We start from the raw sequence: 27,957 nt of genomic DNA, 5'->3' as shown, positions 1-27,957 counted from the left end.
ACTGTATGTGCATGCCTAAATTTCTTCCCCTGGAGTCAATAAGTGGCAAAGCATCAAATCAACTAATTTTGAAATGCAGCTAAAGGAAAAACAGACATTTATTCTCTTTGATGAAATCCTTTATTTGTAAGCAAGTTTTAGATCAACTAATTGGCTAAACATACATCCAATCGGTATAGACAGCTACTTTTTGGAAGGTCCACCAGTTCCTAATGTAAATGCTTCCGAAATTAGTTATGATCCTTTAAGTACCGTAATTATAGAACGTTATTCAACTACATTTTTAAAGCAGCAAAATTTGGATAAAAAGTGAGATCTTTATTAAATTTCTGCGCATGTGTCTCTCATCCAGGATGCTGATTTGCCTTTAGCCAGATAGTCAGTGCCTGACTGCCATATTAATAAAAAAAACTGTCAGGCAGACTAATCTTTAACAATGCAATTACAAAAAAAAGCAGAAAGAACAATCTGTGCTAGTTTTTCTAACTATGTTGTAAAAATACATGTAAGTATAATATATGGCAAAGCATGAGTATAAATAATACACATATCAGCAATCCTGAAAGCAGGCTCCTTTATCCGGCCTCTTCAATTATGATGGCCTTCTCCCATACAGTGCCTGGATCCGAGAGACGTCATCTTGCGGCAAGCGGTAACCGTCTGTATTCACATAACGATAGGTTGGGAACATCAAAGCTGAACGTTCGTTGGAGTGGTCTAGACCCAAAGAATGGCCAAGTTCATGTGCAGCAACTAGAAACAAATTGAATCCTGCCAAGAAATCAATTTCAATATTTAATAGATATATACAAGTATTAAAAGAAAAAGGAAAACAACTGCGCTTAAATGAAAAATAACAATAAAGCTGCAACTCAATTGTGAGATAGACACAAACAACAAACCATACTAAAAATGAAGTTGCGCTATGCAGAAAAATATAGCCAATGAAAAACTGTGCATTGAAACAGTATAAACTTGTGTATATTGAACTAAAGGAGAGAAAGTCCTTCCACAGCAGTGATATGACACCAGTGCAAAATTTTCAAACTGAAGAAAAGTCCAACAAAAATTCTTCCACATGGTAATTGCACCTTCCGCCACCAAAATGGACAATATGCTGCATGGTTCCCAAGGGAGACCATATTCATAATCGTTTATCCCTCTTGGAGGAATAAAAGGTTTAAGCCAAAATTGGTACTGACCTCTCATCTAAGAAGTCCAGTTTATCTGGTTATCAGACATCCTTGATTTGGTGGAGGTCACATCACTATTTTGGTGGCGGAAGGCGCAATTACCACGTGGAAGAATTTTTGTTGGACTTTTCTTCATTTGAAAATATTGCACTGGTGTCATATCACTGCTGTGGAAGGACTTTCTCTCCTTTGGTTCAATTCACACAGGTTTATACTGTTTTAATGCACAATTTTTCATTGGCTCACTGTATATTTTTTGCATAGCGCAACTTCATTTTTAGTATAATTATACAAGTATCTTTTCTCATCCCCAAAATAAGTAAAACACAGCTATTGGTTTATTAAAAACTATGATTGTTGGCTACGGCTCCTATGTTCAAGTTCCACTGTGTCTCTATTATATATATATATATATATATATATATATATATATATATATATATATATATATATAAGCTGCAATGAGTATTAGGCTTGGTTCACACATATGCGGCCCCGGGTTCGTGTCTGGGACGTCCCTGTTCATTGTTCCAGTTGCAAATCAGATCCAAATTTTAGCCTGAATTTGCACCTGAATCTGACCCAAAGACGCACAGGACCCTTTTTGAATGGGGACCGCGGTGGCCCCCGGAGTTCTGTTAACCAGCTTCATTGAGAGCCGATCACACTCGCCTGTAATGCGAATTGGATGCGGGGAAACTTGCATCCAATTCACATATGTGTGAACCCAGCCTTAAGGCCCATACAAAGGATACGAAAATCGGAAGTAAAATTTCGTCTGACGAACGATTTGCTGATTTTCGGATTGTTAGTATAGTGCTTTCGATAGCCGATTACGAATTTTCGGATGACAAAATCTGGTTGTGGAGGCTATAACATTTTTATTGTACGTCCACATAACGTACAATTTTTGTTTAATTAGTACAGTTTTCATCCGAAAAATCGTAAGAGCAAGACTAGGCATAGTCAGAAACGAAAGAACACATACAAAACAATTCAACACATGGCATCACTTCTGGAGTTGAATTCTGTTGTACGAGAATTTTCGTATGAAAGTAACCTCTTCACTTTCCATATGAGACCAACATGCAACGAAAGATCCTTCGATAATCTGATCGTGTGTATGAGGCTTTAGAGCTTTCTTCAGACTGGTGAATATTCTACATAAGACAGCCGAGACATATCCCAACCACCATTAAACTTAGCCAATAAGTTTGTAGTAAATAAAAGAACTACTAATAACATTCACAAATGTACAGCAGCTGAACAAAATGACAAGGAAACTAAAACAGAACTGTAGAGTTTGGGAAAAACTTTGATTATTAGCTTCCCATGAAGTGAGGAATAGGGCAGCTGAATTCTGACTTTATTGGCAGCAAAAGTGTTCCAGGCAATTTAACTTTAATTTTCTGCTGGTGCCTGGGGTGGAGTACACAAGTGCAACTAACTACAAGCTCCATAAAGATAAAGGGGGAAGCCAAAATGGGCTGTGTATAAGGGCTCAGGCTGGCGAGTGTACTTTTCAAATGCTTTGTTTGCTATTTAAATACAAATACAGGCAATAAATGGCAAACACAGCATTTGACCCACTTAAGATGCAGTTCAAATGAACCTCAACTGGACATGCAGCGTCCAAAGAGAAGCTATGCAAGCCAAACTCCTACATGTTCAATTAAGGTAATTGGGATTTTGCTGACCTGTATTGCACATGTGATCCAAACTCATGTCATGTGAAAATGAGCCCTAAGGCTTGAAGTTGCCTTTGTATGTTAAATTACAGCAAACTGAATGTATTTCTGCCCAGCATAGTGAATAGTGAAGAGCTGAGGTCAGATTTTTGGTATTTTACATGAAACTTAAAACTAACTTAAAACTTAAAATTATTCCTTGCCTAAAGGCTTAAAGTGGTTCTAAAGGCTGTGTGTTTTTACCTTCATGCATTCCCTGCATTAAAAGTGGTTGTAAAGTCAAAAGTTTTTTTTTTTTTATCTTAATGCATTCTATGTAGTAAGATTAAAAAGCCTTCTGTGTACAGAAGCCCTCCTAATACTTACATGAGCCCCATCTCAATCCAGCAATGTTGCAGGAGTGTCTCGGCTGCCTGAGGCTCTCCCTCCTCATTGGCTGAGATGGCAGTGCAGCGCCATTGGCTCCCTCTGCTGTCAATCAAAGTCAGTAAGCAAATGAGGAGACAGAGGGGATGGGGCCGGGCCATGGCTCCATGTCTGAATGGACACAGGGAGCTGCCGCTCGGCTCAGGTGACCCATAGCAAGCTGTTTGCTGTAGAGGCACTCAACAGGAGGGAGGGACCAGGAGAGCTGAAGAGGGACTCGAGAAGAGGAGGATCTGGGCTGCTCTGTGCAAAACCAACTAAACAGAGCAGGTAAGTATGACATGTTTATTTTTTTAACAAAAAAAAAGAAACTTTAGTATCACTTTAGGGGTACCCCACTAACTATTTCCCTCCTCCCTTTCTAAACACCTACCCGAGCCTGTCAGTGATCCAGCCCTGTCCCGGCTTTAGATCTCTCCCCTCTTTTCCTCTTCTAAGATGGACTCAGGCAGTAGCAGGTGCATTTAGCAATAAGCTCCTGCTGCTGTCAATGAAATCCTGTGACCAGAGAGTGGGCTGTGGGGGGCAAGCCATACTGTGGGTGTCTATAGATGGCAGAGGGCCTGCAGGTGCACTCCCATAGGAAGCAGCTTCTTATGGTGGGGTACAAGAAGAGGAGGAGCATAGAGTGGTGGCGGGGGACTCCAGAATAGGTTTGAGGCAGCTTTTCTCAAAACTGTAGCACAGAGCAAGTATACCATGTTTGTTATTTTACAAAAATAACCATTATATCCTTTACAATCATATTAACAGCTCATTTATATCTAGGGGAATAGAAAATAAGATCTATTTACCTGATCCTCTATCCTCTGCACTGCTAGACCAGTCCCCACAGTGTTTTCTCCCCAATGCTCCAGTGGTCTAAGGTCTTAAAGTCATTAAGACCCATAGGGGACAGTCCAGCACCGGAGTATTGGGGAACACCATCTTCTGGTGGAGCGGAGGATCAGGTTAATAAAAGTGCTTTTACTCACCCCTAGAATAAATGAGCAGTTAAACCTTCCTGTGCAGGTGCAGCCCTGTTGCATGGGAGATTTGTCAGATTTCTCAGAGTTGGGCGTTAAAGTGGTTGTAAATCCTTAAGGTTTTTCACCTTAATGCATTAAGGTGAAAAACCTTCTATGCTGCAGTTCCCCCCCAGACCCCCCCTTTTTTTTACCTGAGCCAGATCCGATCCAACTATGTGCACAAGTGCAGAGGCTCCAGCTGCTGTCACTCTCCTCATTGGACAGATTGATAGCAGCAGGAGCTATTGGCTCCCACTGCTGTCAATCAAAAGCTGTGACACTGGAGCAAGGGGTGGCGTCATGTACCGCTGTCTGTGTCAATGGATGCAGCAGGAATCATGGGTGCCCCCATGGAAAGAGGTTTTCCGTGGGGGCACCTGATAAAAAAGAAGGGCCAGTCGATCCGGTCTGGTCTCCGGCGATGGAAGGTCTGTGCAGGAGAGGATTGACAATGCCTGTAAAATGCCTGGGAAATGATGTAATCTATAGAGTTACTATGGGGCTTCCGTTGTCGAATGCCTCTCCTGCACCCGCTTCCACGCTGAAGCCTCCACTGACAGCTGATGCCTGGACCAGACTGAATCGGCTGCAGAACCTTTAATGACAAGGTTTTAAAAGGTTGATGGCTCTGTAATGAGCAGATGTGCTACAGCGCCAAATTTCTCCTCATTGTAGAGGAGGTCTACTGGTTCCACTTTGGTTGGACTGAGATTTTCTTTACTTTCTTCAATTTTACATTTAAACAGTAATGATAAAAATCTCAGTCAACAGGATATGGCTTGGTGAACCAATAGCCAGATTGTGTCAATGAGGAAATGTCATAATAAAGTACAGTTCCCTGTATATGAGCAAACCGCATCAAAAAGAAGAACAGTGAATAAGAAACTGAAACTCATTGGCAGGGATAGACACGGAACGTGACATTTGCTTAATGCCATTTATGTTCAGCTTCCAAAATGATCACATAACAGCATGAGCACCTCTGTGACCAAGTGTCTGCAAAAAACCACATATGGCGAGCATTAAAAGGAACACACCACTCCATATAAGGTGCTTCATAATAATACATTGCGGGCTGTTCCTGTTATTTTGTCCACCCCCTTAATGTGCATGGAAAGTGAGATATCTGTCATTGTTTTTACCTTTCCTGTACAGGCTAGCATTCTCTGTCACTAGACCAGTGGGGGTCAATGTTTTTGATATGGGGGGCCTCAAGTGCAGCCCCTCAGTGAATATTCAGTATCAGGGACAGCAGACAAACCTCAGGATATAGTAAAGGACTGCAGGCATTAAACAAAGTACAAGAGATTATCAGATACTGTGGACATAATATAAAAGATGGTCAGAGACTGCGGACATGTTCAAAAGATGGTCAGAGACTGTGGATATTATAAGAGTTAGTCAGAGACTGTGGACATGATACAAAAAATGGTCAGAGACTACAGGAGATATTCAGAGACTGTTGACAGATACTACAGAAATGATACAGAAGATTTTCAGAAACTGCAGTCATTGTACAAAAATGGTTACAGACTGCAGACATAATACAAGAAATGATCAGAGACCGTGGACACAGGGCTGTGAGTGGACAGAGCGGGTGATCAGCGCAGTGGGTGGGGAAAATAAATGGAACTGAGCTTTTGCACTACAGCAGCTGAAAGCCAACATCTCCTGCTCCAGCTGAGCTGCTGCAAAGTTAAAAGTTCTAGTTAAATTCTTTCCCGAACCTGCAGCACTAATCCGGATCCCACCGACAGCAGATGCGGGATCTTCAGGATGAAGATTGGTGGGAGGGGGCGGTAAATATGTAATTTACCGGCCCCTTCCTTTTCTAAGTGAACACAGTGAGTGATCCGTACTGATCACTCACTGTATTCATTCATAAGTGAAGCATAGTAACCTTGTTTACTGGGGTTGAGTTTATGATTGGACAGGAGCCTCTGTCTCCTGTTCATTTATCTGCAGTGCAGCTGAGGCTACAGAGGGACTGGGGAATGTCTTCTCAATTCCTTCTCTTTGTCTGAAAAGTGAGATTTCAGGGGTCTGTTTAGAGTCCTGATATCCCAACAAAGCCCCTCTCTACCCCAAAAAAGTAAAACAGATATAGTACAATTACTAAAAATTAAAATAAAAAAAAATTCAAAATTGTAAAAAGATAAATAAAAATCTGTAAAAAAATCAGACTAAAATCTCTAATCAGGCTAAAAAGCCACATCCAATATGTGGCATAATTTTGCCACACCCACCATGTGCCAGGGCAGGATTTGTATGCTGCAGGTAACCATCTCCCTAGTAGGGGCCCCAGAGCATTACCATTGCCCAGGGGCCCATTATGCTGTTAAGGTGACACTACGTGGACATACAACAGGAAACATTGGTGGAGACTGGGGACATGCTTCAGGAAACAGTCATATCCTGGAGACATATCAGGACATTCAGTATAGTATAGGAGTGAAATATGTCAGGGTTACTGCTTCTCAGTCATGACAGGGAACCCACCATGAAAAGTGCAGGTGTCACCACTCCCAAACACCTGAATCGGGAATTTTGTCTGTTATCTAATGTGCAATTTGTAAAAGTTCTATAGAGATCAATAGGAGAGCCACGTTTAGCTCTCCAATCCATCTTTAGTGTAAAGAGGGTCCCCACTGCATCTGAGGTCTGGTATGTATGTATATATGTATATATATATATCCACACACACTATATATATATTTACACACACACACACACACTATATATATATATATATATATATATATATATATATATATATATATATATATATACTCAAAAGTATTGGGACACCTGCCTTTACACACACATGAACTTTAATGGCTTCCCAGTCTTAGTCTGTAGTGTTCAATACTGAGTTGGCCCACCCTTTGCAGCTATAACAGCTTCAACTCTTATGGGAAGGCTGCTCACGAGGTTTAGGAGTGTGTCTATGGGAATGTTTGACCATTCTTCCAGAAGCACATTTGTGAGGTCAGGCACTGAAGTTGGACAAGAAGGCCTAGCTCGCAGTCTCTGCTCTAATTCATCCCAAAGGTGTTCGCAATCGGGTTGAGGTCAGGAGTCTGTGTGGACCAGTCAAGTTCCTCCACCCCAAACTCACTCATCTATGTCTTTATGGACCTTGCTTTGTGCACAGGCACGCAGTCATGTTGGAACAGGAAGGAGCCATCACCAAACTGTTACTGCAAAGTTGGGAGCATGAAATTGCCCAAAATGTCTTGGTATGCTGACGTCTTAAGAGTTCCCTAAACTGGAACTAAGGTGCCAAATCCAACCCCTGAAAAACAATGCCACACCATAATCCTCCCTTCACTGAATGATTTAGACCATTGCACAAAGCAAGATCCATAAAGACATGAATGAGCAAGTTTGGGGTGGAGGAAGTTGACTGGCCTGCACAGAGTCCTGACTTCAACCTGATAGAACACCTTTAGGATGAATTAGAGAGGAGACTGCGAGCCAGGCCTTCACTTCAACATCAGTGCCTGACCTCACCAATGCGCTTCTGGAATAATGGTCAAACATTCCCATAAACACACTCCTAACCCTTGTGGACAGCCTTCCCAGAAGAGTTGAAGCTGTTATAGCTGCAAAGGGTGGACCAGCTCAATATTGAGCCCAATGGGCTAAAACGGGGATGCCATTAAAGTTTATGTATGTGTAAAGGCAGGTGTCCCAATACTTTTGACAATATAGTGTATATACTTCAACGTTTGATGTCTCATTAGTGAACATACTTGCACTCTAGCATACATTTTCTCCTCACTGTAGGGGAAGTGTACTGAGGCTTCTTTGGTTAAGTTGAGAATTTGTTTTCCTTATTTACAATGATGACAGAAATCTTAGTCAACAGGATGTGGCCTGGGGAATTAGAAGCCAGATTTTGTAATTTATTGATGAAATACCAGAATGATGTATCACAATCTCTCTGAAACTGGAAATCAATATTCTTTTACAATATTTAGCTACATACAAGTGTATGTTATCCTCTTATTGTAATTTATATAAATACATTACATCATTCAGTGCACCCCAGATGATGTCTAGGTAGAAAAAAGGCATTGGGTCGAGTGATAATTCGTTGGGTGAGCGGAAGCCAGTGGAGGCATTGACAGAGAGGAGTAGCGGACACTGAGCGATTGGTAAGGTGGAGGAGTCTGGCAGCAGCTTTCATGATGGTTTGAAGGGGGGATAGCCTATGTAGACGTAAGCCAATAAGAAGGGAATTGCAGTAGTCGAGGCACAAGATGAGCAGGGAGTGAACTAGGAGCTTTGTTGTGTCATTGGTTAGAAAGGGGCGTATTTTGGAGATGTTGCGGAGGTTTGGGCAGTGATTGGATGTGGGGCTTGAAGGAGAGTTCAGAGTCCAGCACAACACCTAGGACCTTAGCATGCGGGGATGGGCTGATAGTTGTGCCATTGATTTTGACAGAGAGATCGGGGGATGGGGCTCGTGATGGAGGAAAATTTATAAGTTCGGTTTTGGATAGATTGAGTTTGAGGAAGTGTTGTGACATCCAGACCGATATACAGTATCTGCTAGTAAATTTGTGATACTTGAGGAGACTGAGGGAGTGGGCTGAGGGGTGGATAAATAGATTTGGGTATCGTCAGCGTAGAGATGGTATTGGAAGCCATCAGCTGACCCAGAGAGGAGGTGTAGATTGAAAATAAGAGAGGTCCAAGAACAGAACCTTGGGGGACCCCAATAGAGAAAGGAAGAGGAGAGGCGGAAGTAGAATTGTAATGCTAAAGGTGCAGTTGGATAAGTAGGAAGAGAACCAGTGAAGAGTACAGTCACAGAGACCAAAGGCGTGGAGTTTTTTGAGGAGGAGGGGGTGGTCAACCGTATCAAAGGCAGCAGAAAGGTCCAAGAGTAGGAGTACAGAATAGTGTCCGTTGGTTTTGGCCGTTAGTAGATAGTTTGTTAGTTTTAGGAGAGCAGTTTCTGTGGAGTGTTGAGGCCGAAATCCAGACTGAAGGGGATCAAGAAACCTATTCTCGGCAAGGTGGTTGCTCAGTTGTTTGTAGACCAGATGTTTAAGGAGTTTGGATAAAAAGGGGAGCAATGAAAAAGGGCATAGGTTGTTAAGATTGGTCCAGTGAGGGCTTTTTAAGTATGGGGCTTACTAGTGCATGTTTTAGAGAGTTGGGGAAGATGCCAGAAGAGAGGGAGAGATTGAAGATGTGGGTTAGAGAGTGTAGAATAGAGTCAGAGGGTGAACATAGCATTTGTGAGGGAACAGGATCCAGAGGGCAGGTGGTTAAGTGGACGTTAGCAAGTAGTTTAACAACCTTGTCTATAGTGGTGGTGTTGAATAAGGGAAGTAGTGATTGTCCCTGTGGGCATGAAGTGTAAAGCGTGGAAGGTATCTGAACAGCAGAGATCTCCTCACAAATTGTATCAATCTTCTGCTTGAAGTGATTGGCGATCTCCTTGGCAGCGAGTAAGTTAGTGGGTGGAGGCAGTGAAGGACGAAGTAGAGAATTGAAGGTATAGAAGAGTTGCTGGGGACGGGATCATAAGTTGTTAATGAGAGTGATAACATAGGTCTGCTTGGCAGTGTGGAGACTGGAATTGTATTTTTGGAGGGCAAGTTTATATTGGTTGAAATCTTTTTGAGACCTAGTCTTATGCCATAGGTGCTCAAGAGCATGGCTATACTAATTGAGACTTCAAGTGTTATTGGTTTGCCAAGGTTGAAGGGGTCAGGGCCTGATTCGGTGTGTGGTGAGGGGGGGCATTGTGTCCAGGGAGGCTAAAAGTGAAGCGTCTTAGACAGAAGTGGCTAGGTTGGTGCAGGACAGGGGTGTGATTTTATAGAGGTGGTCGGTAGTAGAGTAGAGAAGAGATGGGTTGAGATGGCATAGGTTTCTACAGGTAACTGTAAGGCAGTTTGAGGGAAAGGAGGTGAAGGAGAGGGAGAGAGTGAAACTAATAAGGTAGTGATTAGAGAGAGGGAAAGGAAAGTTGGAGAGGTTGCAGTGCATAGGTGAGAGAAAACAAGGTCAAGGATATTGCCTTCAGAGAGACTAGAAGCGTGTATCCATTGCTTCAGGTCAAAGGAGGAGGTTAGACTGAGAAGTGTGGAAGTGGCAGGATTGTTAATATTAATAGGGATGTTGAAGTCACCAAGAATGATTGTGGGGATTTCAGATAAGAGAAAGTAGGGTAGCCAGGCAGAGAAGTCGTCAAAAAAGGTTGATACTGGTCCAGGGGGGCGGTAGATCACAGCTATCCTTAGAGAAACAGGAGAGAAAAGACGAATGCAGTGTGCCTCAAATAAGGAGAGTGACAGAGAGGGCGGTGAGTGAAGTACTTGAAAGGTGCAAGAATTATCCCAACACCCCCTCCCTTGTGTCCACTGGGTCTGGGGGAGTGAGTCCAGAGAAGACCACCTTGGGATAGGGCAGCAGAAGACACATGAATCCAGGTTTCGTTAATGGAGAGTAGATTAATTGAGTTAGCGATAAAAAGGTCATGGAGAGAGATCAGTTTATTACAGACCGAGCGGGCAAAGGGCGCAAGAGAAAGGTAGCCTGGTCTTGGGAAGAAGGGTTCAGGGTAATGGGTGTGTTGAGTACAGGTAAATGATGGAGGCCCAGGGTTTGGGGATATATCTCCAGAGGTTAGGAGAAGCAGAAAGGCGAGTGAGAGTGTTATTTATACGAAGGGATTTCTTATAAATCCCTTCATTGTATGGTTTTACAATATGTGGAGGTTTTTTGTTTCCTTTATCTGATTAACTATCCACTTAGGGACTGTTGAAGAATAATTTATCTGTGCCTGAGAGTGTTGTTGCCAATTCCCCACTCAATCCTTCCATTGAGGGTGGATAAGGAGTGTCCCTGTGTAAAGAGAGTCATATGGAGTGTGGTGTGAGGAACTACATGATCATTCTGCCCTTGCCAATCAGGTGTGCATACACCATCGCATGAGTTGACCCATTAGGCATACGCCAAACTGGGTCCACTTGCTCCAGTAAGCCTCTCTGTACGTTGGTGGTGGATTTCTTCGCAACAATATTTTTTGGTCGTGGGTTTTCACTCAGTATCCATTTGGAGCCCATTTTGAAGATTTGTTTTCATACACACTTATTTGGATCAATATATGGGCTATAATTTTTGCACTTTCTTACTTAAATGTTATGTCACTCTCATTGTGATGTGTCTTACTACTATTTTGCTTTATCACTTTTATTGAAGTTATATGTTTCAATACTCATACGGGTATTCCTAACACATTTCTGTATTTTCACATTGATTTAACCTTTGATGTTTTCATATATGAAATTCACACATGGTTGAAGGATTTATTATTGGCTACCTTTATGGGTAATCATTCAGTAGTGCTGCACATATTGTTATATTAGTGCAGGAAAGAGTCTTCCATGCAGAGGATCCTGATTAAAAACAAGTAAGTATATAAGGAGGGGGTTAAATTATATCTAAAGCCAAAACTTGTTTCCATTTTGGATACAACAGAGAATGGTTCTTTCTTTTTTGTTTGCCATTTTATGACATAATTGAAAGCTTTCTCCTAATTTCCTGCCCTGTAGTCACAACAGAGAATGAGAGGAAATCTCCGTAAGTGAGGCAAATTAATTGTCAAAAGAACCAATTTCTCCATTGGAAGATTTTCCCTTAATAACTGTCTTGGAGATAACTCTAAATTTTAGATTTTCTCTCTTTTTTAGTGCATGTTACAATGGTTACTAGGGCCGAACAACTAATCGATGAATCGACAACTAATCGATTATGAAAATAGTTGTCAACTATTTTCATAATCGATTAGTTGGTCAGCCAATTAGTTGGCCTGCATACAGAATGCATTATTTGTTTACATACCAGGAAATACATTAACGCACACATACAGCTCAGTGCACCCTCTATACATGTCATTAAGTACCTGAGAACTTGTGAATGTGAATGTGTGAGGAGCAATGCCTCATGGGACATGTAGTCCTGGGCAGGAAGTGAGTGGTTCTAAAGGCAGAAGTTTGTTTTTACCTTGCTATAGGTAGGGGCACTCTATCTATACTGTACTTGCTAGTGGGGCACTCTTAAGGCAGGAGGAGTCAGAAGCATTAAGGGGGGACCCCAGAAGAGGAGAATCAGGGCTGCTCTGTGCAAAACCATTACAGAGCAGGTAAGTATGACATGTTTGTTACTTTAAAAATCACTTTAAAGACTCTGTGCAAGGAAGATCACCATCTGAACCCAGAGAAGATGGAAGCTGATAGACTGGAGGTAATAGAAGGCATTACAATTACATTTAAAGTAAACTTTTTCCAGTTTTGTGCAATATATTTATAACGATCTTATCCCTGAAAAAGTCTCCTTTAGTACTACTTTAATATAAAAGATTCATATCTCCCTTCCACCCTTCATCTCGCTTCCTGTCTGACTCCTAGTTAGGATGCCCATTTATCCTACTTCTTTGTGTATTATATATATATGTGTATATATATATATATATATATATATATATATATATATATATATATATATGATAATAAGTAATATATATTATTACTTTCACTGTTTCACAGTATAAATGAGCCCCTTATATTAAGATTATCTGCACTTTTTTTACTATAAAGGGCTGATTTTAGTTTTTTTTTAACCCCATTATGACAGGTGATACAACAAAAAAAAGCATGCTGCTGCTACTAAGCATCTTAGGCCTGGTTCACACCTATGTAATTTCTGGTGCTTTTGCAGAAACCTACTACAGTTAAATTAACCATTTCTGGACCGGAAGGATTTGCCCCTTAATGACCAGATAATTCTTTGCGATTCGGCACTGCGTTACTTTAATAGAAAATTGCGCAGTCGTGCGATGCTGTATCAAAATTTTTCCCCACAAATAGAGCTTTCTTTTGGGGGTATTTGATCACCTGTGCGATTTTTATTTTTTGCGCTATAAACAAAAAAAGAGCGACAATTCTGAAAAAAAAACTATATTTTTCACATTCTGTTATATAACATTTCCAAAAAAAAATTAAAAATCAAATTTTTTCATCCTTTTAGGCCAATTTGTTTTCTGCTACATATTTTTGGTAAAAAAAAATCGCAATAAGTGTATTTTGATTGGTTTGCGCAAAAGTTATCGCGTCTACAAACTGGGGGGAAAGATTTATGTCCTTTTTATTTATTTATTGTTTTTTTTACTAGTAATGGCGGCGATCTACAATTTTTTGTGGGACTGCGACATTACGGCAGACAGATCGGACCCCTAAGAGACATTTTTGACACTTTTGAGGGAACCAGTGACATTACTACAGTAATTAGTGCAAAAAATATGCCCTGTTACTGTACTAATGAGACTGGCAGGGAAGGGGCTAACCTCGGGGTGATCAAAGGGTTAGGTGTTAGCCTAGGGGAGTGTTTTCTAACTGTGGGGGGGATGGCCTTGTGAAATGATCATAGAGACCTGTGACCCTTTATAGAAGTATCACAGGCGCTCTGTGATCATTTCAGAGAGAAGAACGGTCAGCTGTGTTTACAACAGCTGACTGTACTTCTCTCTCAGAGGGGAGCAATCACGGGTGTCTGGCGTCAATTGGGGCCGCCGGCCCTATGCATTGGCATCCCCACTGCCTAGTGGGGGCAGGAGCGTGCTGTCTGCGGTGCACCTTCCCCCCCCCCCAGCACCACACCCGCGACTGATGTAGAGCTACGTCGTTTTGAGCAGGCGGCCGGCAAGTGGTTAACATGGTTTCCTATAGAACACATTCACATCTATGCTTTTTTCAGTCGCTGCGTAATTGGAAAGGGTCAAGGACTTTTTTCAACCCAAAAAGGTGCTTTTTTTGCTTTTTTGGTTCAACAGACTTCAATGGAGAAGCTGCAGAAAAGTATGTAATGTGTTTTTGCCAAGATTTGCGTTTTTTAATCTGGCCAGCAACAAATTGGCCAAAAGAAAAGCATAAAAAAGTCAAAATGCAAATTTCAGCAAAACTGTGTTTGATAAAAAGGCACAGCAAAAAGCACTGCAGAAACGGATCAAAAACTTTCTCCTCTTAGCCTTAACACATTAAAGTTGACAGTAATGATTTGGAGGTTGGCAGAAGGAGCCAGTGAATGTTACGGAGGACCCGGGAATTTGCGGGAAGATTTCTACTGAATGCAGTTGTGTTCAGTGGCACAGGTGGAAAATATCCCCAGGTATTTTCACAGGTATGTCTCACCTTGCAAAGTTTAATAAAACAATAGTGTTGCTTTAAAGAAAAACTGTACCTATGGTATGCCTTGTCCTTTAAGTCATGCCTCCACCACCCTTCCTCTTTTCCAGTGACCTTCGTAGTGCAGCCCTGCCCTGAGTTGTACAGGCTTTCTTCCAAACGCACCCTCTCCAAGTTCTGTCACTCCTACCAATGTGTGCCACAGCCCCATTCATTTATATTAGCAGTGCCAATTAAGTCAAATGGAGGCCACCATGAGTACAGGTCCCCAAAAGAATGAATGTGACCACTGCAAACATGCACAGGATGATGAAGATCTGGTGGAGGCACTTTAGATAGAAAGACTTTGCAACTCCAAACATGGTTGCACAGTGGATACAGCTGGAACAGGGAGAGAGGCAAGTATTGGACGAAGTGGGCTGCACTCAGGGGGTGGGGCATGCCTTGAAGGTCTAGTTTTACAGAAGATAAAGTTGTTCTTTATTCCTACTTTAAGGTAGCTAGTGTTTACGTTGGGGTGCTAGAGTGCATTATCAACTTTACTGCACGTTTGATTAGTTAGGTGCCACTATTTTTGAATGGAACCACTATAATCTTCACATTTTCAATGGTTTGTAAAAAGGTTGTTTAGCTTTTTTTTATGTTTTGCCTAAAAACATGCATTACATATTCATCTAGTAGTAATCATGTAAAAAAAAAAAAAAAAAATACACACGAAGCCTCTGTTTACTTTGTGCCAGGAAGAGTATGTGTGCTGTACTGTACCTGCATTAGAGTACATTCACACGGCACGACTTGTCAGGCGACTTGGTCAGCCTGACAAGTCGTGCACCGTCGCTCCCACTGTGTAGTACAGGACCCGTTCTAATAGGAGCGTCACAAGTTGCTCCGACTTAGAAAAAGGGTCCTGTACTACTTCGGGGCGACCTGGAGGCGACTTGCATTGACTTCCATTATGTGGAGTCCATGCAAGTCACGTCGAAGTCGTTCTGCAATGCACGCGGCTTCACAGGTCACCCCCGAAGTCGGAATGTGAACGGGGGCTTAACCTACTAGTGCTAAAAAACAAATTTATCATCTCAAATACTGTGTTGAACTTAACTAAAATACAGTAAGGTTCCCATTTAAAACACACTCCAGTTAAAAATTGTGCAATAAAGCAATGAAATGCATATAGAGGTAAAAGCCCAGCTTTAGGTTTTGATTAAGGTAATGCCGTAGTGCACCAAGCACTTCCATTCCCATCCAGTACCTTAGATTTCCACATACACTACTTTATACTTGCTCCTCTAGTACCATTGGCTACTCAGTCCCTTCTTGGGAAGGTAGGTAGAAGGCAGTTGACATACCTGGACTGTTTCTTGTGTAAAGGAGCAGCTCACTCTTCCATTTTAGTTCTTTCCTGTGGATGTTCTACAAGTGAATAATTGTAAAAACCTCCTTAAGATTACATAACATACCTGCTCTGCTGTTTGTCCATGTTTCATCTTCATCAAAGTGAGCATCACCACCGATTCCTTGGCCTGGAAAGTAGGCATGTGCCAGCACCCCATTACGACCATCAAAATTCGACCCATCATTGTGAGCTTTAAAAAAAATATTTTTTTCTCATTATAAAATAATAAATACTGTTCCATTGTAAAATAAAATATGAAATTTTAGTTATTTGTCTGAAACAAGAATTTCTTTTTCAGTCATTTAAATTTAGCCTTACAGCCTATTAGCCTAGTGGTTTCCCCGTTTAAAGTTAAATACTAAACACAAGTCCATTCATTTATGATATATGTTATATTTTACTATTTATTTTATAATTTTTGAAACGGTGCATTATCCACAGAAAATATGGGTATTTTATAGGGATCTAACACTGCAGGGTTTCAACACTATGGCACAATATCCTCCTTTAGCAAGACACAAGAGGAGCAGAAGTAGAGAGACAGAGAGAACTACCAAGAGTAAAACAGCTTTTTCTATAAACATTTAAAAAGATGTAAAAAAATGCACTTTATTGTCAAAAGTATTGGGACACCTGACTTTACATGCACATGAACTTTAATGACATCCCAGTCTTAGTCCCTAGGGTTCAATATTGAGTTGGCCCACCCTTTGCAGCTATAACAGCTTCAACTCTTCTAAAAAGGCTGTCCACAAGGTTTAGGGTCCTTTCACACGGGCGGTCTGTATGTCCGTTTTTCCTCCCATCCGTTTGTGGATGAAAAACGGACATAATGCATGTCAATGGGATTGCGGATGTCAGTGGATGACCATCCGCTGACATCCGATTTGCATCCTTTCCATTCAGTTCCATTTTTTGGAATGGAAGAGAACCCTATTTTTCTTCTGTTTAAAAAACGGAACGGATGCAAAAACGGATGTCAGCGGTGTCATCCGTTGACATCCGCAATCCCATTGACATACATTATCTCCGTTTATCATCCGCAAACGGGTGGGATGATGAATCTAGCTGGCTTTGAATCTAGGAGCCAGCAAAAAAAGTTAGGAGGCAGTTTTTTTTAACTAACAAATCTTTCGAGACATGTAACATGTTCACCAAGGTGAACTTCTACTTTAACCCTTTTGCTGCTAGAGCCGTTTTTGTGTTTTTTTGCACACGTTTAAAAATTTTTTATTTTAGGCTTGAAGATTACATAAAACCCCCAAACATTATATAATTTCTGAAAGCAGACACCCAAGAGAATAAAAAAGTGTTAGTTTCAATTTTTTTTATGTGACACGATTTTATCGCAAAGGTCTAAGAAGCAAATAAATGTCAGTAAAAAAAAAACACATTAAAAGTTAATTTTAGAGGACATGAAAACGTAATAAATTACCCAATTTTTTGGTAAAATATAAAAGCAGAGGTTGCACCCGAGTAAATAGATACCCAACATGTCAAACCTCAAACATGTCAGCCCCCTTTCCCCTTTATTTGAAAACTGTCAACGGGGACCTGGAAATTTCATTACATGTCACTTCTGGGTCAACTAGATGGGGAGGAGAGCTATGTCAGTCCCGGGCCCAAAAAATGGGCAAGCAGAGCCCAGCATACATAGCGGGGGGGGGGGGGGGGAGGCAAGCAGGGTGTGGAGAGCATTCTGGTGGCATCCCAGGTGCCAGGTCAAAACTTCTGGTTGCAGTGGCACCAGGGGTTTGTCGAGCCCTGATCTTGAATATGGCTTTGCACCTGCAATTCCCTGTGCTCCACCTTTCGGCACAGGTTCCAGCCTCTGCATTCCAGCAGAGCTGCATTATTTGCGTTTTTTCTATCTACCTAGAGTTCATTTAATTGGTTATGTACTTTATCACTAAACAGAACAGTACAGGTCACCTTTGGTAAAGCAGTCAAATGACAGGGGTTCTAGGTCAGAATACTTGCCTCCAATCAGCAACGGGAGACACGAGAATATATTTTTTTTTTTTTAAGATTTATTTGTTTACCTCTACTGGAGAACTGAATAAGTATATCAGCTTGACCATTTCCAACTTGAGTAAATGTAAGTGGTGTGACTTGGCTCCAGGCTTCAAAAGCTCGCTTTATTGAATCAGTCACCAAATTCTGGGGCAGGTCAGGAGTAAAATTTATGAATCTGCACAAAAAAAGCAACAATAGAAAGACTTAGGCAGTACATATGGTAAAATGATACATACAGTATATCTATAACTAGGACATGTCTTATTTGCACTAAAAAATAGTAGCTAAGAGCTGATTGCTAAGGTAACATTTCTGCTTTACCTTTCCTCTAATTCATCAGAATACTTTTCTCTATTAGAGATGGGCTTTAGGAGTCCTCCAAACTCATCTCAAACACAAACTCTAAACTCCTACTTTTTAGTCCTCCAATGAGCTGCAGGCTGGGTCATTACCCACCCTGCAGCTGACCCGGAAAACAGTTCATTGGGGTATATAAAAGTGGGAGTTTGGATTTGAGTTCAGTTTGGACTCTATCTTGATTTCAGTAATCTTCTTTGACTATGTGTCTTGTTGAACAGAGGGCTCTTATTGTAAGTTATAATTCTTAAAGCTTAGCTATGGCCCAAGCTTTTTAATTTTTCTCTGGAAAGAGTAGGGTAGGGTTCGAACAGGTTTTTATTGCTGTCTGTTCCGCCATTGGGGAGATTTCCTCTCATTTACTGCCAAAAAAGGAAGCGATGGGACAGCAGAATAAAAAAGCCTCACTCCAAATATGGAAAAAAAAAATGTCTGGAGTTAGGCTTTAAAGCGTTAATAAACCCAAAAGCAAACACTTATTATATTGCAGCTTACCAGTTCTTAAATGTGATAGCTGCATTAGCTTTCTTTTTCAGGCTTTCTGTCTTTTTTCCCCCCCTGGTGATCCTGCCAGTAAGTCTGTATGACCTTTAGGTTAAGTATGGAGTAAGGGAAACCCATGCCAAATAAAAAAAAAAAAACGGTGTGCCCCCCCCAATTCAATACCAGACCCTTATCCGAGCATGCAGCCTGGTAGGTCAGGAAGGGGGGGGGGGCGAGTAAGCGCTCCCCCCTCCTGATTCATATAGGCCACGTGCCCTTTACATCCCAACATGGGGGGGGGGGGTTGATAGGGACAAGACTCTCCTCCCCACGACCTGGAAGCTCCCTTTAACAAGAGGGCCCCCAGATCCTGACCCCCCCCTATGTAAATGAATATGGGGTACTATGTATTACCCTACCCATTCACCAAAAAAGCGTAAAAAAGTAATACAAACACAGAGAGAGTTTTTGACAATTTCTTTATTAAAAATAAAAAAAACAGTGCCCTCTGATGTAGATCCATCATCAATGACGCCGCCCGCCGCACAGGAAAAATAACAAAAAAAATCTGCTTTGCCTTCATTGACAGCTGAATGCCAAATGCCTCTTCCACCATTTGACAGTTCTTATATAAGTAAGGGCGGCGCTATCTGGTGACATCACCTGGTGGCACTGTCTCCCATTGTGACGTCACGGATTGGTGCATGCTAGGTCAGTGACATCACAAGGGGGCAGTGCCAGCAGGTGACATCGCCAGGTGCCCCTGCCCTTACCTATATAAGGAACTGTCAAACGGCGGAGGAGGCATTCGACGGTCAGCTGTCAATGAGGGTGGAGCAGTTGTTTTGCTTTTTTTTAAGTCGTAGTGGATCTACATCGGGGGGACACTGTTTTTTTATTTTTTTTTTATTTAATAAATACATTTTTAAAAACTCTCTCTGTGTTTGTATTACTTTTTGAGACTTTTTGGTGAATGGGTAGGGTAGGGGGGGGGTGCAGGATCCAGGGGCTCCCTTGTTAAAGAGGGCCTCCATATTCCTATAAGCCCACAGCCCGCAGACCCCTACAACTAGAGCCCAGGGTTGTGGGGAACAGAACCTTATCCACATCAACACCCCCCCCAAGTTGAGGGCATGTGGACTGGTATGGTTCCAGAGGGGGGCGCTCGCTCATCCCTCCCTGTCCTGACCTTCCAGACAGTATGCTCGGATAAGGGTCTGGTATGGTCTGGGGGGGGGGGAGACACCATGCCGTTTTTTTTTTACTATTTTTTCACCGGCAAATGTTTTTTTTTTTTTATTCAGCTTTCAGCAGGGAAGCCCATTGATGGTTGATGACTTATCAGTTGTTAAGCTTCCCGGCACGACTCCTTAACAACCAGCTTTTACTGCACCCTGATTAGGCAAAGCTTTGCCCAATTAGGCTGCAGAATGCACTGTGCACCAAGCAGTGCATTGCAGGGCATTCGGCAGGGCGAACAGCCGCCGAACACACTGCAAATTATGGCGTTCCCAGAATGGGGCGAACAGCCAATGTTTAATGCTGAACTCATGCTTGGGCCGAAACTAAAACACTAAAAAGCCGCATTATATTACGTTTTTGGTTTTGGGTTAAACACTTATTGTAACTACTATGACCCATATTAACCCTGTTTATTTGTCAATAACATTTTCTTTACTTAAGGCAACATAATAATACATATGTAATTTTTTTAGGCCAAAGATGGCTTTTTTGTTGATATTATCTTGCAAATAGTTTTTTTTATTTTTTATCCAACTATTAAACAACATACATAAAAAAACTAAAAAAATGTACTTTTTTCTACTTTGTTCAGTATTAGTCTTAAAAATTAGTGTTACTGTAGCTACAAAGTATGTATTTTATCATTTTTCCTGATTAAAACAACAATACAATTTGGCACAAAGAATTCTAAAGTTATTTGATAAACGGGACAGGGTAATTACAAATGTAACAAAGTTACTTTGCGTCTCTCTATCCTGCGCCTGAACAGCATTTATAAACACTCTGCCAGAAGGTCCATTTTTTACAGCTGCCCCGGGTTTACTGTTTCAGGTTGACTAGCAGGCTCCTGTGGAGCAACCCTTGCATGCAGGGACTAGAGTTATGTCTCTCTACACTGTGTGTATCAATAGAAAAACACAGCTTCATAGCTTAGGATGGCAAAGCACTCCCCTCCCCTCCTACCCCCTACCTAACCCAGCCTGGTTTGAGACTGCACTGTCCAATGTTAACTCTTTCCTGTGAAGACTAGAAGTTCAGGGAAGCAAAGCTTAGAGAGTCCAAGCCAGCAGCAATCAAAGTTGTAAACAGCAAGTGCTGGGGGAAGAGTTTTAACAAATAGTTTACTGGGGGGATGTTTATTTTATTGTGCTCATTGTGTTAATGTGGAAGTAAACTTTCATGGATGATTTTTACCTATAGGTAAGCCTATAGTAAGGCTTGCCTATAGGTACAGTAAATATTTACTAAACGTGCACTGTTTAGGAGATATTTACTTGTGAAGCTGCCGAAGCCATCACCAGCGCATGCACTCTGAAGGAACAGCATACCTGTGCCATTCCTTCAGAGCTGTGTCGTGAACAGCATCATTGTGGCTCGTCCAATCAAAGGACCGGAGCCTACCAATCCGGAAGGAAGACTGGGTGAAGACGGAAGTCCTGTCAGCGCTGACAGCGTGCTGCTGGAGGGTTTTGTTTTTAAGGAAAGTTTTACATAATGTGCTAGTATACGATGCATACTAGCACATTATAAGTTTGCCTTCCAGGTTTACAAAAAAACAAACAACAGCGGTTTACTACCGAATTAGGTAAAAGAACACAAAGGGTTTAATTCTATTCCATCTTGATCTCATATGACTTCAGCAGAGAAGATTCTTACCATGTGCTATGAGTTACTGTGCTAGAAAATAAGAACTTTGTATTGACTAGAGGGATTTTTTATGGAATTTTAATGTAACTGCACTGTTGAACTCTGTCCCCAGATTTGTGAATGGAATTCTGAACAACAGTATTATGGGAGCAGGAACCCTACAGCTGTGTGATCAATAATTCTGATACATCTTGGTGAAACCTACCTGTAGGTTAGGTTAGATTGTCTCCATCTTGGTCTTCCAGGAACAGCTCTGACCTCTGCCATATCAGGCATGCCACATCGTGGAGCTTTCATCATAGTCATTGTACCAGTGTCCAGCCTCCCTGTTACCCTCATTCCAAAGAATTTTTGCATTTCTCTGATCCTTTCCTGAAACGTGTTTCTTGATTTGTTTGCAAAGGGATAGAAATTTTTTAGGTAAACCTAGTCAAAGAAAGAAATTTGGGTTTAATTGGTATCTTGAAAAATGGTGTTAGTTTGTGTCCCATTTAAAAAAAGGTATACAATCTGTAACATACAATATGTATAAACAGACAATTAAAAAAAATATTATTCAATTACTATTATACATTAAACGGGATGAAAGCTTTAAATTAACCACTTAAGCGCCGGAAGATTTTACCCCCTTCCTGACCAGGGTTTTTTTTACAGCGTGACTTTAACGGACAATTACGCGGTCGTGCGACGCTGTACGTAAACTAATTTGACGTCCTTTTTTTCCCACAAACAGAGCTTTCTTTTGGTGGTATTTGATCACCTGTACGATTTTTTGATCATGCGCTATAAACAAAAAAAGAGCGTAAATTTTTCAAAAATAACAATATTTTTCACATTTTTTTTATATGAAATTCCCCAAAAAAATGTAAAAATCAAAATTTTTTAACATTTTTGGCCAATTTGTTTTATGCTACATATGTTTGGTAAAAAAAAATTGCAAAAAGCGTATTTTGATTGGTCTGCGCAAAAGTTATCGCGTTTACTAACAAAGGGAACGATTTTTGTCATTTTTGTTGTTTTTTTTTTAACGCGTAATGGCGGCGATCTGCAATTTTTTTTGGGGGGACTGTGACATTGCGGCGGACAGATCGGACCCTTGACTGACATTTTTGACACTTTTGGGTTTACCAGTGACATTACTGCAGTAATCAGTGCTATACATATGCACTGTTACTGTAAAAATGACACTGGCAACAAAGGGGTTAACTGTATTGGAGAGGGAGGGGTTAAGTGTGTCCTAGGGGCGTGCTTCTAACTGTGATTGGCTGTGGCTACTACTGTAAAAACAGAGATCAACGGTCCTACATAGTAGAACCGTCTGATCTCCATTTTTACCGACGATCGCAGTGTGACCGGCAGACATCGGGTCCACTGGTCACACGCACGTACTCCTTAGTGAACGAGCCAGGGCGGGCGCGCGCCTCAGCGGGCGTGCGCTCGCCCGCTATTGGCTCACAAGCCGGTGACAGGCTAGTGACGTATATATACGTCACTTTGCCTGGCTGGGGCTGACGGCAAGCGGTTAAAGTCAATCAATGTGTACACATATGCAAAGGCCTACTTTGCCCACACATGATTGCACAGGGGTACCATGCATCCGCATGCAGGCAGTCCCATTCACGTCAATTGGGGTGTGGCGGCTGTACAGACACAACCACATGTCCCAATTTGAAATCCATGTCCCTGAATGCAGACGGTGGGAATTCAGGGACACACACCTGCACAGATGTTTGATTGGGACCAGCAGCTGCATCCCAAATGATGAAAATAGGACTGCCTGCACACAGACGCATGGAACATCCTAAATGTTTTAAATGTAGGGATGAGCTTTAGGATCCGGTCAGCCTTTGCGCATCTCTAATAAATACTTTGGGTTAAAGCCTAGGTTTAGGCAAAATTATTTTATTTTTACACCTTCCCGTCCGGCCTATAGTAAAATGATGGCCAGGCGGGAGAACTGTTGTTCTAGAAGGACGTCACGCGATGTCCTCCTAAAATGCGCCTCTCATGCGGCCTGCAGGGGCCATGCAGCGGTGCAACTGCACCGGCCCACTGCCAGTGTCATGTGATCGCTGTTACCAATCACAGCAGATCACATGACTATTGTAAACAATGAATGGCTTCTTTTCATGCCATTCATTGTATACAAGTGTGTTGCTAGCTGTGATTGGTCACAGTGAACACATAGTATAGACAGGCTAAACACAGTCCATCTGTACCATGTGATTAGCTTTGACCAATCACAGCTAATCACAACAAAAGACACTGAATGAGCTAGTTTCATTCACAAAAATGTTTGCTTATACCAATGAAATTCATATATGCTATCATAAAGGGTTAAAAAAAAATCACTTCACCGGAGTAATACAGTGTTACTATGGTAACACTGTATTACTCTGGTCACAGTGTGTTAGAAACAAAAATCATAAAAAAAAAGAAAACAAATGTAATTGAAAATAAAAAAAAGATATATATATTTTTTAAATTATTAAAATTATTATCATTTTTGTACATACTGTCACCAATCAGTGTCCTCATCGATCACTGCCACACCAGTTACATGAAAATGTTGTACTGCACTGGTGACAGTATATAAACATTTTTTTTTCAATGTTACTAAATACCTTGGACATGCTACTTTCCAAAAATGGGTCATTTGGGGGTATTTGTACTGTCCTGGCATTTTAAGAAATGAGATAGGGTGTCAGTATAACAGGATTGATCATTTTTTTAGATATACATTATGTACCATAGCTTGTGGATTTTCCTACAGACTAAATAATATGCCTTTGTCTATGCCCTTGGAGGACCAGAGCGACGTCTGACGTCACTTCCACCTCTCAGACTTAAAGGGATTTTTTGTTTTTTCTTAAAGTCAAAATTCAATTTTATTTTTTTTTTGCTTTTAAAGATAATTGAGAGATCTGGGGTCTTTTTGAGCCCAGATCTCTTGAAAAAGAGGACCTGTCATGATTATTCCTTTTTTCAAAGGGTATTTACATTCCTTGTAGTAGTAATAAAAGTAATAAAAAAAAATTAAAAGAAAGTGTAAAAAAAAAAAAAAAATGAAATAAAATTTAAAGAGCCCCATACCTCCGAGCTTGTGTGCAGAATCCAACACATACTTAAGTTGCATGGGCGGCGGGAGAGGTTCCCCCCTCCTGCCGCTTCCCGGTCGCTTTCCCCGCTTACCGGAGCCGTCGGTAATGGGGAAAATGATCCGGTCCTTCTATATCCCAGGCAGGAAGTCGAGTGAGGGGAAGACAGCCCCACTCGACTCTATGGCCTTGGAGGACCAGAGCGACATCATACGTCACTTCCTCCCAATGCCTTGAAGGGCCCATTTTTTTACCTTTTTTGTTTTTGCTTTTAGGTGTAGATGTGAGGTCTGAGGTCTTTTTGACCCCAGCTCTGTCCTGCTTATTTCTATTACAAGGCATGTTTACATTTCTTATAATAGGAATAAAAGTGATCAAAACATTTTTCTAAAGAGACAGTGTAAAAATAAAAGGTAAAATACATTTTAAAAAAATATTTTTTTTTTTTAAAGAGCCCCGTCCCTTCGAGCTCGCGCACAGGAGCGAACGCATACACAAGTCATGCCCACATATGTAAGCGATGTCAAACCACACATGTGAGGTATCACCATGATCGTTAGAATGAGAGAAATAATTCTAGCCCTCTTTAACTCTAAAATGGTAACCTGAAGAAATCTTTCAAGCGTCGCCTATGGAGATTTTTAAGTACCAATGTTTTTTGCCATTCTACGAGCGTGCGCAATTTTGAAGGATGACATGTTGGATATCTATTTACTCGGCGTAACATTATCTTTCACATTATAGAAAAAAAATAAGGCTAACTTTACGGTTTTCTTATTTTCTAATTAAAAAAAAATTTTTTTCCAAACTTTTCAAAATGTCCAAAATTGCGTTTGTAAGACTGCTGCGCAAGTACGGTGTGACGTAAAGTATTGCAACAATCTCCATTTTATTCTCTAGGGTCTCTGCTAAAAAAAAAAATATATAATGTTTGGGGGTTCTAAGTCATTTTCTAGCAAAACATACTGATTTGAACCTGTAAAAAGAAATAGGCCTGGTCCTTAAAGAGGAGTTCCGCCTTCCCCTAAAAAAATTAAAGGTCAGCAGCTACACATACTGTAGCTGCTGACTTTTAATATTAGGACACTTACCTGTCCTGGAGTCCAGCGATGTCGGCACCTGAAGCCGATTTTGGTATCAGCTCTCGGGTGCTGCCGCCGCCATTCTGGGAAAGGGAACCCGGCAGTGAAGCCTTGTGGCTTCACGGCCGGGTCCCTACTGAACATGCACGAAGTGTGCTACGCATTCCTATTGGCTCGGCGGCAGGGGGAAGGAGGAGGGGGCTGAACTTCTGGGACACGGCCGCTGGGCAGTGGGGAACAGGTACCCTTTCCCCTCCCCCCTGAAAGGTGGCAGATGTGGCACCGGAGGCAGGGGGGGGGGAGCAAAATAGCGGAAGTTCCATTTTTGGGTGGAACTCCGCTTTAAGTGGTTAGGCTCACTCAGAACAACTAAAAGGCACAGGGCCCTAACATGATTGGAGCCCGCTGCAAAACAAGCAGTTTCTAACTCTGGAAATGCTTATTATTGCTTCCAGAATGGAAAATCCCTTCAACATAGTACACATACAGTCAGATATTGCCAGCCAGGAATAAAAATACATCGCTTATGTGAATCTACAACTTTTGCAGGGATAGACTGACCTCTGCCAATCTTCAAGCAACACTGTTGTTTGAATAAACCTGCCAATAAAAGCTGTACTTGTAAAGTAGATTGTAAATTATTTTTTCTGCTGAGCACTGCCCCATTGAAGAGAAAGCCTCTGCCGAAATCTCTTCTGAAACCAACCATTTTGGGAATGTCAATCTGCTGTGCCTGAGCTCAGTGGTTTCTCATATCTTTTCCTGTAGTGATTAATGGTTGGCGGTAGGGACCAGAGTGCACAGTAGGGAGGACAACAGATTGACCCTCCTGGAAAGGTTGGTTTTAGAACTGACTTCAGAGGAAGATTTCTCTTCAATGGAGGACACAGTCAATGGGGGAGGCAAGTATTTTATAATCTTGAAAGGCACAGTTTTTATTGACAAATTATTATTATTTTTTTTTTTTTTCAAATATTTTTCATTAGAGAGTTTTGCATTTTCTAAAAAAAAAAAAAACATGAAAACAACCAGACAAAACATTTGGCATTTTAAAAACAAAAGGGCACTATTTCCAAGAATATTGTGACATTTCTTACAACATGCACATAACTATATTTGCATACTCTATCAGGTATGAGTAATATACACATTACATATATCGAACAGAATGATCTTACTGCTAATTAAAATTCATTTAATCAACAAAATCACTTTAAGGCAGCTTAAATAAAACAAAGGGCATTCACCTAACTTTATTTTGCTACATATAGTGAACATACCTCTGCAGCCTGGCGATCCTCTGGAGAAATGTTTCCTTCACTTTGCGTTACTGGCATCGGCATTGCCAGTATGCCATAGCACAGCGAACACAGCATTAGGATTTTCACTTGGAGTTTCTGCATTGTGGCAGTCAGAGTACACAGCCTGTGCTGCCTTTTACAGCATCTTCTTTTATAGTAATCAGTAAGTCTGGCAAGGGAAACATTTCACAATTCACCTGTCCTCGGACCTCCTTCCTAATATTACATTTATTATCACATATTAGCTTGGATTGACCCATATTGTTTTTATTTCATGTAGTCATCCTGTCTATAGGAAACTTCCTCTTTTTGTGTAATTTTGTTGCTTAAACCCTTTTGCTGTCAGGCCCTGCTCTCCACTTTTATTCTCAGGGGGCCAATTGTTTACATGTTTGACTTTTTTTTTATCATTTTTTACTTTTTCACTTACAGCTTCCAGAATTTTTAAAACCATATACATTTTCTAGAAGCTCAGGAGAAATAGAAATAGAAAAGAGGGTTCTACTAATTTTGTAGATCCCATGATAAATGTAATGATAAGTTAGAAAAAAATACACTAAAATCATTGTGAGCACACAAAAAACAACATAACTTACAAAATTCCTACTAAATTAAAAATTCACAAATTCCTTGGCTTACATAAAGCAACTGCACCCCTATCTGATGAATTGTAACTTGATAACAAATCTGTTTTTAAGTCGTTTTTGCTGGTGCACTAGGTTTTATTATCTAGCAGTAATAGGCCAGAACTGAGCCATTGAATTTGTAGACAGAACAGATCTAAAATTTGTCTGAAGGTTTACATGTCAAAATAAA

At 41.1% G+C, this 27,957-nt stretch overlaps 2 protein-coding genes across 2 annotated transcripts in view; both read right to left on the bottom strand.

Moving 5' to 3' along the window:
- LOC309545982 (matrix metalloproteinase-18-like) overlaps positions 1-27,957 on the bottom strand; it is a 320,845-nt gene that overhangs the window by 178 nt on the left and 292,710 nt on the right. The window lies entirely within an intron of this gene.
- LOC309545989 (collagenase 3-like) lies at positions 202-27,282 on the bottom strand. The gene is made up of 5 exons (XM_082245454.1): positions 27,121-27,282; positions 21,866-22,086; positions 17,958-18,106; positions 15,980-16,105; positions 202-771 (listed from the first exon to the last, which is right to left on the bottom strand). Exons 1-5 carry the CDS (start codon positions 27,241-27,243, stop codon positions 593-595), a joined length of 798 nt encoding a protein of 265 aa, XP_082101580.1. The 5' UTR covers positions 27,244-27,282; the 3' UTR covers positions 202-592.

The sequence above is a fragment of the Pelophylax lessonae genome, assembly GCF_965119305.1.
Source record: "Pelophylax lessonae genome assembly, chromosome: 2".
Classification (NCBI taxonomy): Eukaryota; Metazoa; Chordata; class Amphibia; order Anura; family Ranidae; genus Pelophylax; species Pelophylax lessonae.
Note: the sequence above shows the minus strand (reverse complement) of the source record. Positions and strands in the feature narration are given on the sequence as shown.